At 40.5% G+C, this 17,303-nt stretch overlaps 1 protein-coding gene across 2 annotated transcripts in view; it reads right to left on the reverse strand.

Moving 5' to 3' along the window:
• Positions 1–17,303, reverse strand: part of POC1B (POC1 centriolar protein B) — a 144,421-nt gene that overhangs the window by 97,004 nt on the left and 30,114 nt on the right. For both annotated transcript variants that reach the window (XM_089652501.1, XM_089652493.1), the window contains 4 exons: positions 15,090–15,205; positions 7,258–7,391; positions 5,797–5,865; positions 3,066–3,209 (listed from right to left, as the gene is read on the reverse strand). In XM_089652501.1, coding sequence (XP_089508627.1) covers positions 3,066–3,209; positions 5,797–5,865; positions 7,258–7,391; positions 15,090–15,205 — 463 coding nt within the window. The remainder of the gene's footprint in view (positions 1–3,065; positions 3,210–5,796; positions 5,866–7,257; positions 7,392–15,089; positions 15,206–17,303) is intronic.

The following is a 17,303-nucleotide window of genomic DNA, read 5'->3' on the forward strand; positions in this document are numbered from 1 at the left end:
AGAGAGGAGATCAATTGAATCCGTCAGCAGGCGGTGCTGTGCATGTGCAACATAGATGGAAAACCTGGTGGAATCTACAAGGTGTTGGCTAGCAGATGGTGTCGTGCATATGCAGCATGGATGGTGGAGCTTGGCAGAGTCTCCAAGATGTCCGGGATCAGCACATGTGGCGTCGGACGTCATCAAAATGCGACACATTTCAAAGCATGTGCAGGACGAGAGGAGTCCAGGTGCGATCTTTCATCAGACAGCTGATAGTTTTTGGTATCAGTAATGACCAAGTGTTCTTGATTTCCACTAAAGCTAGAAAGTCTCCTTTGTGAAGATAGGAGACAGTCTTAGTGGATGCCATAGAGAATTTCTAAGCTCAAATGAAGACATTTAATGCTTTAAGATCTAAGATGGTGCAGATGCCCTCTTTGGGTATGGGAACAGTGAAAAGGCTGGAGTAAAACCCTTGAAGCCATTCTTTCACAGGAACTGGGGCAATGATGCCTTGATCTAGAAGATCTGGATGGGCTCGATGTAGATCTGCTAATCTGTACCATGACAAAGGAAGGTTGGAGTTGATAAACTCCAAATTTTAGCCCTTAAAAGCGATAAACCGCAGGTTAAAAAAAAAAAAAAAAAAAAAAATCCCCTGCAAGGTAATGTCATAATGTGTTTGAATGCATTGCATAGCACATTATGAAGGACTTGCCTTAAAACAAAGCACTCCAGTAGCACACTGTCACCGCTGCAGAGGCTTCCATCTTCAACTGATCTTCCTTCCCGGTTCATGAGCTCTGGCCATCTGACTGGCCAAGCCATGATGATGTTACTCCCGCACATGCGCACGGAAGTCCAGGGCAACGGCATAGTACTCTGAAAGAACAGCACGGGTATGTTGTTCCTTCAAAGTACATTCACGAGGTCTAAAAAAGAGTGAATATCTCCTAAACGGTGAACGTTCAGGAGATATTCATTTTACCTACTTTAAATAACACTTGAAGCACTAATATGTCTAGGGTATAAAGCGGTCCAAGTGTCTGCAAAGGTGAACAAAAATCCTACTACACTGAAAAGTAGAGGTGCACCTTCATGCCAAGCAAGGTTTTCCAAGGGTTTGAAAGATTTTGACCTCAAAACCTTGCAAATGGATTGGGAGAAAAAGTTTGGAGGGTTTGGAGGCAGATAGTGCGGTAGTGGAAAAAAGAGAGGAAGAAAACTGTGAACTCTGTTTCTTAGGCTTCTTTCGCTGAGGAAGATGGGTACTCTTGTCACTAACATTAACTTTTAAATTGGTTTCAAAAGAAGATCTGAAGAGACTTTGTCACTCAAAGGTCATGCAGATCAAACAGGTCTTTAACTAAAGTGTCCTGTATATGTATATGAGCAGGAGATCCATGCAGGGGATGAGATGTAAAACCTATGCCAGTCCATAACAACTGTAGCTTAAAGCTATACTCATTTCTATAAAACATTCTATAGCCAAGGAACCAACCACAGCAGTGGCAAGATCACTTTTGAGGGTCTTTGACAAATCAACCAAGGTATGTCAAAGTAGTCACACCCAGTAGAGGGCAAAGGGCAAGGCTTGCCAATAAGAACAGAGCTCTAGAGGAGGTTTCCAGCCATTTATTTGCTGGGTCTCAAAGACAGTTGCATCTTCCACTGGTATGGTGGTCATTTTATTATGGTTGAACACTACAGTGGAGACAGAGCCCTTTTTAACAAACAAAGTGAAACTTTAGGCTTTATAACAAAAATGGATGGACAGGTAGGATTTTTAATGCAGAAGAGGCATGCTTTGTATCTTCTGCATTATAGCTACTTACCTGCATGTCCATCCCTGTACAGTGAGCCACACAAGTGCCGCTCACTGTACAAATTCGGCAATACCGAATCTGACTGAACTCCCACGCATGAGCAGGAGTGAAGTCATCCCTGCCCGGCCAAAAACAGCGTCTGGCACTTGGGACCCAGAAGATAGCCACCCGAACATGTCAGTGGCTGGACTGGGACACTGCATCGCTGGAGTTTAGGCAAGTATAGTTCCGCTTTAAACGGATACAAAGCTCATAAGCGTTTAGGGGGAGCAAACATCATGTCAGGGTGTTTCAGTCTCCATAGAGGAAGACTTGAAACAGTGGGTGCACTGGGAACGTCCTTGTGGTTTTGGGGGTTATAAAGGACCCAAGACAGAGAGCAGCACTGGTAAAAGCAACAGGCTGATCCTCTAATTTCAGAATGGTGGGCTCTACATCATAACACCTGAAATGGTCTCTCAATTTTGGAGCAATGGCAGAGGACTGAGGCTTGTCAGATATGTTTTGCATAAAATCTAAACTTTTTAACAAAATGGCATTTATGACACAAAGAAGCAGCAAAGGGTTACAGAGGAGTTTAATAAAGCAAGGTGTGCATGGAAGTAATTGAACACTGCTTACATAAAGAATTCTGCTCCAGACTAGCATTAAGACTGAGATCTGAATAAGAAATACAAGCTAGGGTTAACACACGAAAACAGAAGCAAATAATTACAATAATGTAAATTAATTTAGCCCTTGGTTTGTCTTTGCTTACTCCTCCTTTCAGGACAACTTAAAATAAATAAGTAGATTTCTGTTAAAGGTGTTTTGTTTGCATAAAATGTAACTTCCCATTAAGTACAAATAAACTTATACTGCAGTCCCTCAGCCCCACATTCCAAAAGCATACTTACCTGACCCTGAACCAGAGAGACATTGCTAACTGGATCGTATGGTCGCTTATCAGAATCTTCCTAGAAGGACACCCAAATGTTCTGCACTGTCAATCAGTGATATGGAGCTTGCAATAAAGAGCTTATATGTTGGCCTCAATCTCTAGCAGAATAAAAGTGCAGAGCGCATGCGCTGGCACCTCCTGGGAAGACTTTGAAAAGCAGCTGTGATCTAGTCAGAGATATCTCACTGGACTGAGGACAGGCGAGTATAAGACTGGACTGAGAGGAGCTATGATATAAATATAACTGCACCAAAAGGCACAGCAACACTAAAAAACATCATTGCATTAAATTATTTCTGCGGAAGAAGCAATCTTACCTGAATAGAATGATCAGTGCTTGTATGGAAGTGTGAAGACCGGGGATAAATATCATTTAAATGAGGGGGAACTTCAGGAAACAACCTCTTCTGTTGCAGTTTCACAATTTCCTTATTGTCAAAATTTGTCCTCCAAACTAAAACCTAAAACAAAAAAAATCCCAAAAGACAATATAAATAATATAGATAACAGTACTTGAAAACTTCTGTAAGTCAGCCAAAGGCTTGAGATTACATTGAAACACATGCCAGTAGTAGTAATAATTTCTGACTTTACTTATAATACATTTCGAATATTTTACCAGAATTTTGGAGGTGGTCAAAAAAAAGGTTGGTAATAAGAAATTAAATGGACCAAAATGCATTTTGGCACAGTACACACAACAAAAGTGCTACTACCCATATATCTTGAACGGAGAAGAGCCACAGGTGACCGATCCACAGTTGTCAACTGTATGCAATAGTAAGGTAAGGAAGGATCTGCACAGCAATAGATGCTCTTTATATGCTTACGGTACATTTATTTGGAGACTACAGCATAAAAATTGCAGATACAGAAAAGATGACGCGTCTCAGCCTACATAGCTTTACATGGCCATGCGTATCCTTCCTTACCTTACTATTCTGGCACAATGTAGCATGAATTTGTGCTACTAAGCTTAAAACATTGCTGCTATAAGATGAAATATAAATGAGCACGGTTTATGACAAAAACATTACTGTTGGCTTTCTAAATGTCACTTATTTAGTCCACAAAATAATACTGTAACTCACAGAGGGGAATTCAATAAAGCTGCTGCGCCATTAATCTCTCTTGCTAATGTATTGCGCCAAATTCATGAAGCATTTGCAACATTTTCTGTTCTGGCAGCAACTCATGCACCAAATTCAGGTAGTTTTAAAAGTGCCACTTTTACATTGTGTTGAGTGGAATGAGCCACTTTTACATTCTGTTGCATTGAATGCGCCAAATGTAAAAAAAAAGTGGAGCTAATTTTTTAGGGGAAAATTATTTTTATTTAATTTTGCGCATAGAAAAAGGTACAAAACATAGTAATACCAGAAGCATCACAGTTAGGTCCTGGGCATGCCAGAAGGACCAACCAAAAAATTAAAAGTGAAGCTAATTAAGACCAACTCTCTTTTGGCATAGAGAGAACTGGCTCAGACAGATTTGGGGAAAGGGTCTCACATGCATCCTAAAAGTGGCACAGTGTAAACTAAATTCATCTACAAGTTCTAGACAGGTATTTAAATTAGGTGCAGTCTTCTCCACTTTTAGAATGCATGAGAGACACTTTGTCACAAGATCTGCCTTCGCCAGTCTTTAAGAGTTCATGGTTAAAGGATAAGTTCATCTTTGTGAACATGTTACACCCATATTTAAGGTGTAACATGTTCAGCATCTCCCTGAGCTCCCCCCGCCCCCCCTTCCTGTGACAGGGGAGTGGAGATCTTCTCCCCACACCCGCTGTCACAATTCTAATCACCTCTGGGTTTATTATTTTTTCTTAAACCAAAAACCACTGAAAATGTTGAAAAAAAAAAAAAAAAAAAGGTTTTAGGTTTTGTTATAAAATTTTGTAAATAAGTGATTTTTCTCCTTCACTGATGTGCGCTAATGAGGTTGCAGTGATGGGCACTGATGGACACTGATAGGTGGCACTGATGAGGAGGCACTGATGGGCATCACTGATGGGCACTGAAAGGCAGCACTCATATGGCACTGATAGGTGGCACTGACTGGCACTGTTAGGTGGCACTGAGGCACACTGATAGGTGGCACTGACTGGCAGCACTGACTGGCAGCACTGATAGGTGAACTGAAAGGCAGCTCAGATGGGCACTGGCAGGTGGCATGGATGAGCAATGAGAGCTGGCACTGATGGACACTGACAGGTGGCGCTGCTGAGGCTACACAGATCACCGGGGCTACACTGATCATCAGTGCTCTGATGATCTGTGTACATGTCCCCTCCGAGGAATGCTGATTACCGGCTCTCCTCTCGAGCTGTCAGTGTGACAGCTCATGAGGAGAGATCGCCGCGCTACGAGAACTGCAAATGCATGGTTAGAATGGGAGGACGTCATATGACTTCCTCCCAGAACGAAAGAACCACCTTGCATCCGTCATATTACTATATGGCGGGCGGGAGGTGGTTAAAGCAGAACGTATTCTTTAACTCACTGCTGAAATAAAGGATACCGACAAACATCATCCACCAGAGCTTGTCTGGTCTCACAGTCACTCATCAATATGAAAATCTTGAAGAGCTAGGAAAATAAAAATGCTTTCTCCTAAGGGACATTAAGAGCATGCATCTTTATGTGCGAAACGCGGCAAGGTTTTCATATAGAGGAATGACTGCTTGTCCCTCTTGAACTGTTAAGAAAACCTATGATTGAGCAGGAGAGTACCATGAACCCATTTGTTTTGGATATTAATTTTATTCACAGGATTACTTTTTTTGCCTGCTATAATTAACTCAGGTTAGACAAACATAGTTGGCATAGCACATTTTCAAGATTCCTAAACCCACCATAGTGAGTAAGGTCCTGCTAGTTTCTAAACATTAGCTGTCTCTGATTTTATCAGCAAATAATTACAGGGGTCACAACCTCTGACACTGCTTCAACAGGCTTCTTACATAAAATATGGTCATAGAAATAAAGATACAGTGCTGAATTTTTCACTATTTTTCCTGCGCAGTTTTACTTTGGTGTAACACACCTGTGCGTCTGTCCCTCCGGAGGCAAAGTTTTCTCCCCCTCTAGAGAAAGCCACTGACAAAACAGGGCCCTGCAAAACAAACAGAAACAACCTAGTTTAAGATGTTACAAAATGTATTCTTATTTTAGCCTCATCATGTTTAGAACTGTAATAGTACTATTTTTTAATAAGAAAGCTATCCTGTTCTGTGTATACAAAAGGTTAGGCTACATACACACTGGTGGCTTGGCCTGACAGCAACAAATCCCAGCATTTTCGCAAACTGCATTTGGGGGATACAGCCCTATACATGAGTACCACTCAATACAACATCCAACTGTGGCTTATTTTAACTGGGCATAGATTCTGACAGGCTGGATGATGCAACTGTGAATCCATATGAATGAAACAGGATCTATGAATGGAGGACAGTAGTGTGACTGATAGCTCCGCCCCCATAGACTGTGTCCCATTCACAGAAGTTGCAGTACCGGCTTCTATGAATGAAGGAGCTAGGCAGAAAAGGCAGGCATAGACAGGCTGTTTTGGCGAGAGCCTGTGACAGCAAGTTAGTTGTATTAACTCTCACTGTACTGGAATATTACAGCAGCAGGGGGGAAAGGGGGTAGCAGGACGGAGAAAGAGGAATCAGCACAAATTATGTCCCTTGTGCTGATTTTTCTGTTTATGATTTTGGCTACAATTATGTTTGAAACCCTAGACCCATGCTGTATGTTGGATCCAAGTATGCCCAAGTCAAAACTACCAACCACTCCCTCCAAAAGTAAAACCCTGCCCCTGTCAATTTCCAGTAAATATCAAATCCTGCACCGCCCACTGATTTTTTTTTTTTTTTTACACTTGACAGATAAGTGATAGGAAATGAGGCTTAATTCCAATGCAGGGAGAAGTTAAGGCATCGCGTACAGCTGTGACCTAAGAGTCTCCTCAGGGATTAATTTGAAAGCTTCATGGAATCAAAAGGTGGTACTGTACTTCACACCACTGTTCCAATATCTTAAAGATGTTTGAAGTTAGGTCAGGTTCATTTTAAGGAAGTAAAAACAATGCCACCACAGAGAACATTAAAAAAGCAGATAACCTTAAAAAAAGAAGCATCCACGCCTTTAAACAAGGCTTGTTTCTTTGATTAGGTCACTGGAAATTAATTGAAATTACAGAAATGTGTAGCAGTGCAGGATAACAATCATTAAAACTCCACGTAATGGAACTAGGTTATACATCTCATGTACAATTTTATTAACTCATCAATTACATGCATAGCAATTTACCGCTCCTAATCCAGCTGTGCTCTGAGATGACTTAAATCCCAAATAAGTGATTACATTTTTCAATATGTTTTCTAGAACACCAAATTTATGAATGCTTTGTATGGAGGAGTTTAAGTTCTTCATTTTTGAACTGTCTGTGCCATGAAGGTATATTCTGAATGTTCCTTGCTGTAAATAGGAGAACAGTTACCTGGTGCCCATGAAGTGTGTACAGGAGTCTTCCTTCCAGAAGATCAAGCACCTTCACAGTGCCATCATTAGATGCAGAAAGTAAGTAGTTACCAGACGGGTGGAATGACAAACTGTTGACGCCTGCACTGTGAACTAGAACATGGACAGAAACAGTTTAATTATATTGTATTTTTTTTCTCCATTAGTAAAATCCTTCCTAAACTCTCCTGCTAAAGCACGCAGGGCCTTAAACGTATCAGTCTGTCTGCACCCCATGAGACAATAGAGCTTAAAGCGGTATTAAACCCACAACCAAAAATGTATTATACTGCAGCTCGCCAATCATTAGATGTGGTGGCTGCATTCATTATCTTTGGCCTTTTCTCCTTGATTTCATCTGGTGATCTGGCCTGTAACACCCCTCCTTTATTAGTGAGGCACAGCATTGGAGGAATATACACAGGAAGCACAGCAAACAGCAGCATTGTCAGTCTGGGGGAAGGTAGTAGTAAATGTATTAGTAGATTTAAGGACACTAAACATTTTAAAGCCAAACACCAGCTCACACGTTCTAATCAGTTACAAAATACAGCATTTTCCTTTTGGGATAAAAACTTTACATGAATAAATAAAAGCCGATCATTTCAATCACCCCTGCCAGTGCTAAATGATTTGTCTCATCCATGTAAACTGAAACATTCTGCTGGAGAGCTTGAGCTTCTGAAAAAAACGACTTACTGGCTTAATCACCAGATGAAAATAGAAGAAAGCAAGGCTTAAAAAGGAAACGAATACAGCCATCACATCTAAGAATTGGTAAGCTGCAATATAACAAAATGTTTGCTTTTGGGTCTAATGCCACTTTAACCAATTTCCCTATAGTAGAGTTACTGCTACAGGGAGGCAGGGCTGCGCAAAATGAAGTATATACAGTATAAGTGATTTACATTTCTGGGCAGGGTTTGCACGCCGTCCTGCTTGAGAAATGAGGAATTGCTCGCAGTGAAGTGGAAGGACAAACGTGATGTTTTCCTCCTGTCTTCCATTCACGCAGACATGACCATCTAAATTGCCACAGTAGCTGGTGTTGTTGAGACGCCCCTCTGTGTCCACAACTATAACCTTAACGTGGGAGTGGTGGACTTCAACGACCAGATGATGAAAGCCATACTTAGTTTCCAAAAAAGTTAGCCGCTGGTACAAAAAAAGTGTCTGTTTATTTATTTCAATTGGCTCTATATAATGCTTTTGTGCTTTACAAAGCAACTGGACGAAGTGGATTCTTCCTAAAATTCCAGGAAGAGATCATCATGGCCCTTTTGTATCCAGAAAGGTGCTGTGGCCCAAACCCCCAAAGCCAGCTGCAGTTAGCCAGCTGCATGAGAGGCATTTTCCCAAAGCCATTCCTGGTACCCCAACCCAAAGGACACTCCAAAAAAGATGTCTCTGTAGCACACATGGGATTAGATGTGACACCCGCTTTTTTTGTCCCTCCTGTCCTGGCCAACCTGGTCTCTGACTCAAGGACTGCTTCTGTCGGTACCACACACTAGTGAAGTATTAGTATAGGGTACAGCACGATACAGTTCAGGGCACATATTTACACAGGGTCTCAAAAGATGTTAGGTAGTCAAGAAACTGACTATCGCATTTTGAGAGACCCTACAATCAGTTTTAAAATGCAAAAGTTTAAAAAAAAAAAAAAAAAAAAAAACAGTAAAAAAATCCATAAAAAATAATAAGTCCAAAAATAGAATTAAATATTTTAAAAACGAAAAATAGTTGTAGTTTTTTTTTTGTCGTCGTTACTGTTCTACTGTTACGATTTTACGGTTTTATTGTTAATCATTGCTGTTTTCTTTGCAAGAATGCCATCCAGCTGCACCACCGACCTGTTTATTCTGACAGCAACTTCCTCTCAGAATATACATAAGTCAGCGTGGGCCGCGTTGTTGTATGAGATTTTTCATCTACAGTTAAAAAAACGAGCATATTTTATATATATATATATATATATATATATATATATATATATATATATATATATATATATACATACATACATACATACACACACACACACACACATACAAAAGGGCCTTGGGTGACCAGTGGTTGGATGGCCCCTATGCTTCAGCATATACATTTTATAACATTTTTGGGCACGTATTTCAATAAAAAAGTTCATTTATTGAGTTACTGTTTTATAGTTAACCATTGCGGTTTTCTTTGCAGGAATGTCATTCAGCTGCAGCACCGACTTGTTTATTTTTACAGCAACAGGGTCTTGCTCTCAGAATATACATGAGTAGGTGTGTGTAGTGCTGTTGGATGAGATTTTTCATCCACAGTTAAAAAAAAGAGCATATATGCCGAAGCATGGGGGCCTGGGGTGGCCAGTGGGTGGACGGCCCCTATGCTTCGGCATATATATTTTTTGGCACATTTCATGTGTGCCCACCATTAGAAGTGGGTGGATGCACGGCGGTATATTCTAATGGTGGGCATACCACACACGTTTTCTGGCAAAGATTTCTTCTCTTTTTTTCATTCAGCCCACAGGCTGCATTAAAAAAAAAAAAAAAAAAGAAGGACATAGCATATACACCCAACAAGGACCAGCAACGTACTGGTACATCACTGGACTTTGAGTGGTTATACCAGGATGATGCCTGTAGCTGCATTTTATTCAGCTGGAGATCGGCTTTCATGTAAAAGCAATCCTAGTGGCTAATTAGCTGCAGGATTGCTTTTACAAGCAGCAGGAGAAGATGAACCCCTCCCCCACTGCCTTCCATGGCATTCTCGGGCAGTCCTGTGCCATCGGGGGGGAACCTGAGAATGCAGCCGGTGTTTCTGCCAGCTGACCATAGAGCTCACTGGAGACCGGAATGGTGCCAATCATCTCTATAGTCTTAGAAATCGGAAGCTACAAGCATGTCATCACTTCAGTTTTGCAGGATATAAACAGCGCCACAATTTGTAAATAGAGAAAGCATCTGATCACACCGATCTTGGTGAGATTAGATAATGTAAGGGCAGAGAAGATATCTAGAGTCTGATAGACCCCAGATTTCTCAAATAAGAATATATGACAATGCCCATTGAAGTTATAGGAGATTTTTGCATTCCCTGTGATAGCATTAAAAGTGATTAAAAAAAAAAAAAAAAAAAAAAAAAAAAGGACAGTGCAAAAATAATAAAAATCAAAATAACTTGGGGGGGGGGGGGGGGGGAAACAAAAACCACCATCACCCCACACCCCCTGACCCCCCCACCCCACCATGCAAGTGAGGTGTCGCCACAAACCTCAGATCAAGGGCAGCAACTTTAGCACTAGCTCATAAAGGCTTTTAAAGCGTTGCCTATGGATATTAAATATGTATGCAGTCTGTCGCCATTGCCCGGGGCATGCGCAGTTTTAAAGCATGTCATGTTTGGTATCTATTTACTCAGCATACCATCATCTTTTATATCATACCAAATAATTGGCCAATATATTGTGTTTTTGTACAATAAAAGTAAATAAAGTGTATTTTTTACAAACGATTTGCATTTGAAAAATCGCTGCGCGAGTACGCGATATATAAAAAATTGCAGCACCCACCATTTTATTCACTAGGGTGCCTGCTTTAAAAAAATATAATGTTTGAGGGTTCAAAGTAATTTCCTAGCAAAAAAATGCTGATTTTTTTTTTTCATTTTAAAAAAAAGTGTCAGAAAAGGCTTGGTCTTCAGGTAGTTAGAAGAGTAAGTGATGTGTGGCATAAACTTCTAATGCCGGGCATAAAATGCCCCAACCCCCCAAAATGACCCCTTTTTGAAAATTAGACACCCCAAACTATTTGCTGAGAGGCATGTTGAGTCAATAGAAGAATTTATTTTTTTACCACAAGTTTTTGGAAAATGACAAAAAAAATAAATCCCAAAATCCAATAAGCACCTTCAGGCATTTAAAGGGCTTTATTTCCTGGCATTTCAGGGCCTCAAACTGTGATAGGTAGTTAGGAAGTGTAATGAGGAAGTAAAGCCCGTTAAAAGCCTGAAAGTGCTTATTGGATTTTGGGGTCCTGTACTTGGCTAGACTGCCAAAACAATCTCTCACATGTGGTATCCCCATACTCGGGAGAAGTAGCAGAATGTATTTTGGGGAGTAATTGCACATATACCCATGGCATGTGTGAGCAATAAATCATTTAAGTGACAATTTTATGCAAAAAAAAATATATATATCCAAATACATCCAAAGGAGTGTGCACGAGCCGAGAGGGAGGAGAACGGTTTTGTTTACAAACAGTTTTCCTCCCCGTCGGAGATCCTCGACAATCACTGGTGAATGTTCACCCACCAAGACCTGGTGATTGACAGATGCGACTGCGAATGGCGGCGTGGGTAGGGCGTAAGCACCCCCTACCCGGAAATGCAAAATCACGTATTTATACGTGATTTTGCGCACCAGTGCCGCCCTGTAGCAGTATTTCTGCTATAGGGCAGTCGGAAAGCAGGTAATCTCTTACCAACCTAGTTTCTGTTTACATGTAAATATATATGTACATGGGGCAGAAATATTTGTTTAGTACATATGCATAGTAGTAGTGGATATTGGAGGCTTCACAGAGTTCACTCTGAACACATATTGCATAATATTGTACAGGCCAGAGACAGAGATGATGCTCCATCATTTACAATTCTCTAAAATAATGAGTTGTAAAGGATTTGTCATTGACAATTTGAAGTATCACAGTTTCATGCCATGTTGCAGGCACATACAATTTTGAGGCTTAACATATTTGGTATTTAATACAATTGCAGTTTTATACTTTGCAACTAAAATTGAAGATGTTGTGGAGTCTGCATGCACCAAAATAGGATTTCTGACTTCCCAGTAAAATCAGTTTCTTGGACTACAGTACAGGACACAGGATCTTAGTCATGACCATGGGCTTTAGACAGCTACCTTCAGCTGATTGCAAAGAAAGCTGTAAGGACGCCCCTATATAACTCCTCCCAGCAAGCCTCAATTTTGTAACAAGCAAAAGGAGGATCATAAAAAACACAGGGGAGTGACCTGTGTCCTGTACTGCAGTCCAAAAAATGGATTTTACAAAGTTAAAAATCCTATTTTCTTAATCATACAGCACCGAAAAGGGGATCTTTAATCATAACCATGGGAGGTCCAAAAGCAATGCAAGTGAGAGGTCTGGCATAAGTAATGCAGAGTTGAGAGATCATCAGTGTGTAATGCACAGTTTAGGAGTCAGTAGCATTAAAAAGAGAAGTTTAGTTTTTTTTCTAGAAATCATACTTACCTAGGTGTATGCAGCATCAGTCCGATGCTGAATTTGTTCCCCCGCCTCCAAGACTGAGAACTGAGTGATCAAATACCACTGATCGCTCAGTTCTGAGTGCTTCATGAGCAGGGAACTGGTGACTGTCAGTCACCGCTCTCTGCTCTGCAAATCTGAAAGGTCCACAACCCATTTGCGAAGAGATTTAAAATGTCTGCAAACCACATTCTTCTTCACCAAGCAGGTGCATTAGAATCATCAGAATGCCCTGCACCATAATCCTGCTCAATAGGTGAGGAAGAAGCTAAAGTGGAAAGAAGGCATATATCAGGAATACCAAACCCAAGGAGTCACCAAAGCATCTACTAGAAATGCCCAGGGATTCCTGGTTTGGGACACAAATCTGTCCAATTTGTTGTGGAAGATTCAACATCTGGCATTCCCAACTGCAGATAATTGTCTAGAACACTTCCCCAATCCATCAGGCTGGCATCCATCCAACTAATTCATCAGAAGGAAACATTTCCTGGCATCCAGCATCTGCATGATGCTTTCATGATGATTCCAGAGCTCACCTGGTCTTAGGAGTTTGATGCATTGGCAGATCCAGGTACTACTGATGTTTGTCCCATACTGACAAGATATCAAGCTTCAAATCTCTGAAGTGAAACTGGGCATAAGGAACCACATCGATATCAAAGGTGACTACCATCTTTAACAGTACCTTCATTCAGATCCAAATTGAAGGACTTTCAAAAGACGTCAAGGAGACTGCCTGGACTTGAAGAGGAACACATTTTCCCTATGGAAGCAGTACTTTTGCCCATTGCCAGGTCCAGTTCCAAGCCTAAGTCCTCCAGCACTGTGTCTAACCAAGGCCAACTTCAGAAGGTACAGCTCTCAGCCAAACCTATCCAGCCCTTGTAACCATCTGCTGGATATCTGATACCAGAGTTAATCATTCCCTGATTAGGTCATCAAGGCACCCCGCAGTGGTGGGGATGCTCCAGGTTCTCAACAACCTCAGAACCACAGCCAACACCTAAATACTCTGGGGGCTGCGGACAGGCCAAAAGGCAATGCCACAAACTGATTGAAGCGATCCTCCACTGTGATCCGCAGAAAACATTGGGCGGGGCTGGAAAATAAGGATATATAGGTCAACATCCTTGATATCCACCAACACCAGAAAGTCCACCTGATGAAGCAGCCACCAACCGGGTGAACTCCATTTAGAAGTGTTCCCTTAGGAACTGGTTCGGACCCTTGAGGTCCCGTATATGCTGTCTTCATTTGGCTTGGGAATTGTGAACAGGATGGAACAAAAGGTATGAAACCTTTTCTCTGCCAGCAGAGGTGCAATGATCTTTTGGGACTAAGCTTCGCATAATGTGTACAGGGGTAGAAAGCAGCAAAATACGGCATCCAGCTTATAGCCTCTGGAGACCATGCTGCAGACCCAGTTGTCTCTGACTTCCTGGGTTCAAATGGTTGCAAAGTTCAATAGACATGTCCCCATTCACGTGCCTCTTTCATACAAGGGGTCTTTGTATCCAGAATTAGAGAACTTGGTTGTCCAGTTCTTCCTATGAAACTGAAATGTAGGCTTTCACTTGGAACCTGGGACTGGCTGCTCATGAAAGAACTTTTTTTGCAACCTGCGGCGTCACCGGTTCCTGACCTATTACCTTGATCTCTTTCTTTAGGGACAAGAGCATGCTTTCAGAAACTCAAATGCATGTGTACTGTGTCCATGATTCTGTAACAATGGCACCCACTCCTTCTGCACTCTGCCAAACGTTGCGCAACAGGTCAAAAGTTATCCAAATTGCTCCAGAACATAGGAAACAGTGCCAGGTGGGACTACCACATGCTCCACTAACATCAGAGGCACTCAGTCGTCCATAGCTACAGAGCCAGGATGACCAATCTTCATCCATCCAGGAGGGAGTGTCCAGCAGGGCCTTTAGGGAATCGACTTCCCTCTAGGTTGGATGACAACCCTGTATCTGTATAGCACCTTGCCAACAAGGTTATGCTGTACCCCAGAGACACCTGCAGGATCCAGAGTCCTGCTCTTGTATGCAGGGTCCTGGTACAGTTCCTCTTGGCCATCAGGCTGTAGCAGCCAAGCCAAAATGAAGCCCTCTTTACCCCATCAGGAGTGTTAGGAACAGGACAAGAAATCAGCACTAATCCTTTTCAAGGAAATTCTTCATAGAAATCTGTAGACACATCCATCACCTATGCACACTAGCTAAAAAAAAACAAAAATCAATGATCAGCTGAGTTGAGAAGGGTTATGCCTGGGTGGGAATTCCTGTCTTTTTTGGCCAGTGTCCAATCACCTGACAGTAGTAACACAACATAAATAGTCATGAATATGAAGTCCACTCTGTCCTGTGATTAACCATTAAGAAAAGAGAAAAGTCAGCAAGGTAGCATGCACCTCGCTGGACCTATCCCCTTTAAACCAGCATTTTTTAAAAAGTGCTGCAATACCTGAAGTTTTGCTCTAAAACCTGCCTTGTTTGGTAAACTATTAATTATGTTGCCATTTTACCTTGATAATGCTGCAGCAATTTGTTCATTCGAATATCCCATACTTTCACGGTACTATCAGCACCTGCAGACGCTACACATGTTCCCGATGGGTTGAAGTTCACATAGTTGGCGTGTCTGAAATTAAAGATATTTTGCTTTATAAATAAAGAAAATGAGCACTAAATTCACAATGATGCAAATAAGAAGCCTACTATTCTAGAAATAGAATGCTATGGTAATCCTTGGAAATTATATAAAAACATGAGATTTAAAGGATACATTAATTAAGGCATATCAAACTTAATCTGTTGCCAAGTGTAATAAATCTTCAAGGGGCCGCAAAATGGCTACTAAGGACCACAACTACTTGATTAAATAAAAATTGATAGTACTTTAAAGAGCAAATACATTTTATCTCAGAGCTGCAAAATTATGTAAGGTAGACTGACCTTTATTAGCTGGAGAACTGGAGTTTTATTCACTTTAATCACCTGTCTACCATGGCAATGTTTTAAATTTTTTTTGAATTTTTGCTAGAAATAATTTTAAAACCACAAATAATGAAAGCAGAGACCCTGGAAAGTAAGATGGTGGTAGCTGAAATTTTTTATGTCTCAGGATATTTCAAGCAGCTTTTTATCAAACGCATATTTTCAGGAAAAAAAAAATCTATTTTAGTGTAAACAATATTATACCAAGCTGTGGGGAAATATATTAAAGGTGGGGTTGTGTTGAGTAAATAGATACCAAACATGTCAAGCCTTAAAACTATGTACCCCACAAAATCAGAAAAAAAATACAGTACCTGGAATTTTCCTTTAAAAGCCTTCACGTTATCAGTTTAGTTAAAGGAAATGTGAAACCTTACCATGTAAAACAACGCACAACGGCTTTACATGTGAGTTTTACACTGTATTTTATGCTGGAGCATATGTGGATGTTTTTAATACTTGTATTTTTGACTTTTCTTAACCACTTTGCCTCACACATTTGTTCACCCCTATGAATCAGTGCAATTTTTACATTTCTGCTATGATTCTGTTTATTAAGTAATATCTTTGTGCTTTGTGGGGAAATCAGAAATTACATAATGCATCAGGACGTGGCTGCATGGAAACGTCAGGACTAGAAGTGACATGGTAATGTGATCCGAGTAATCCAGGGGTGGTGAGACATTACTGGATCAGTACTTACATTATACCCGTTGCCTATTCATGATTTATTAGAGATGAGCGCATTATTGGTTTTAATTTTGTGAGTGGCTTTTCACTTTTTAATAAAGCAATATATATTGGTTACTGTACCACTGGAGACATCTTTTTCTCTCCTTTATGTTGAGGATACATTGTAAATTGGATGGAGGAATATAGGGAAGAACAGATATCAGAGAGCAGACATGCAACTTCTTAAGTGAGCAATGTCAACCATAAGAGTGGGAGGATTGGCAATCTGGCGAGTGTTTGCGCATAAGGAAGAGCGGTTTGCACAAGCACAAACAGTGTTTTGGGGGAGAGAAGTAGTTCTGGGAAGGAGTGGAACGCCTCTTTTAAAACATCATTTATTATGGACGGTTATTAAAAGGACTTTTTCAGATATTTCAACACCATTATATCACAGCTCTACTGTGAAGTGGACACTTTGTACTTTGTTTGATCTTTGTCATTACTAAAGAAAACAAGGTGATATATATATTATTTTTTTTTTAGGACAAACAAGGCTCTCTTTTCATGATATCATCTTGTAACAATTATTTTTTTTTTCGCAGTCCTTAGAAGATAAAACACAACAAAACTAAATAAAATTCACTTTTTACATGTTACATGTGTAAAAATAATATGTGTAACCAATATAATTGATTATTAAAATAGGAAAAAAAAAAATCAGCAGGAAAATAAAGAATGGGAAAAAAAAGCGAATGAGGCATTAATTAGGACTGATTAGTGTAAGCTAGGGGTTAAACAAATGAAGATTTTTTTTTTTTTTTTTTTTAATTGTCAGATTGCTTTAACTGACATAATCTGCAAATGGAAGTCCATCCCTTTGATCTGCAGATGAATGAACAGAATGACACAAAAGTAACATTATGTTACTTTGTATCTTGCGATTTTTGTGTCTGGAGCAGTGCTGTTTATAAACGCTGATACAGACTGCTTTTTTGACAGCGGCAACTTCTGACACTTACTTTGAGTATACAGTGATCCCGGCTTTGATTACCAAAGCTGAGAATTGCTGT

This window comes from Staurois parvus, unplaced genomic scaffold (assembly GCF_062004578.1).
Source record: "Staurois parvus isolate SC_StPar_1 unplaced genomic scaffold, SC_StPar_1.0 ptg000025l, whole genome shotgun sequence".
NCBI classification, from domain to species: domain Eukaryota; kingdom Metazoa; phylum Chordata; class Amphibia; order Anura; family Ranidae; genus Staurois; species Staurois parvus.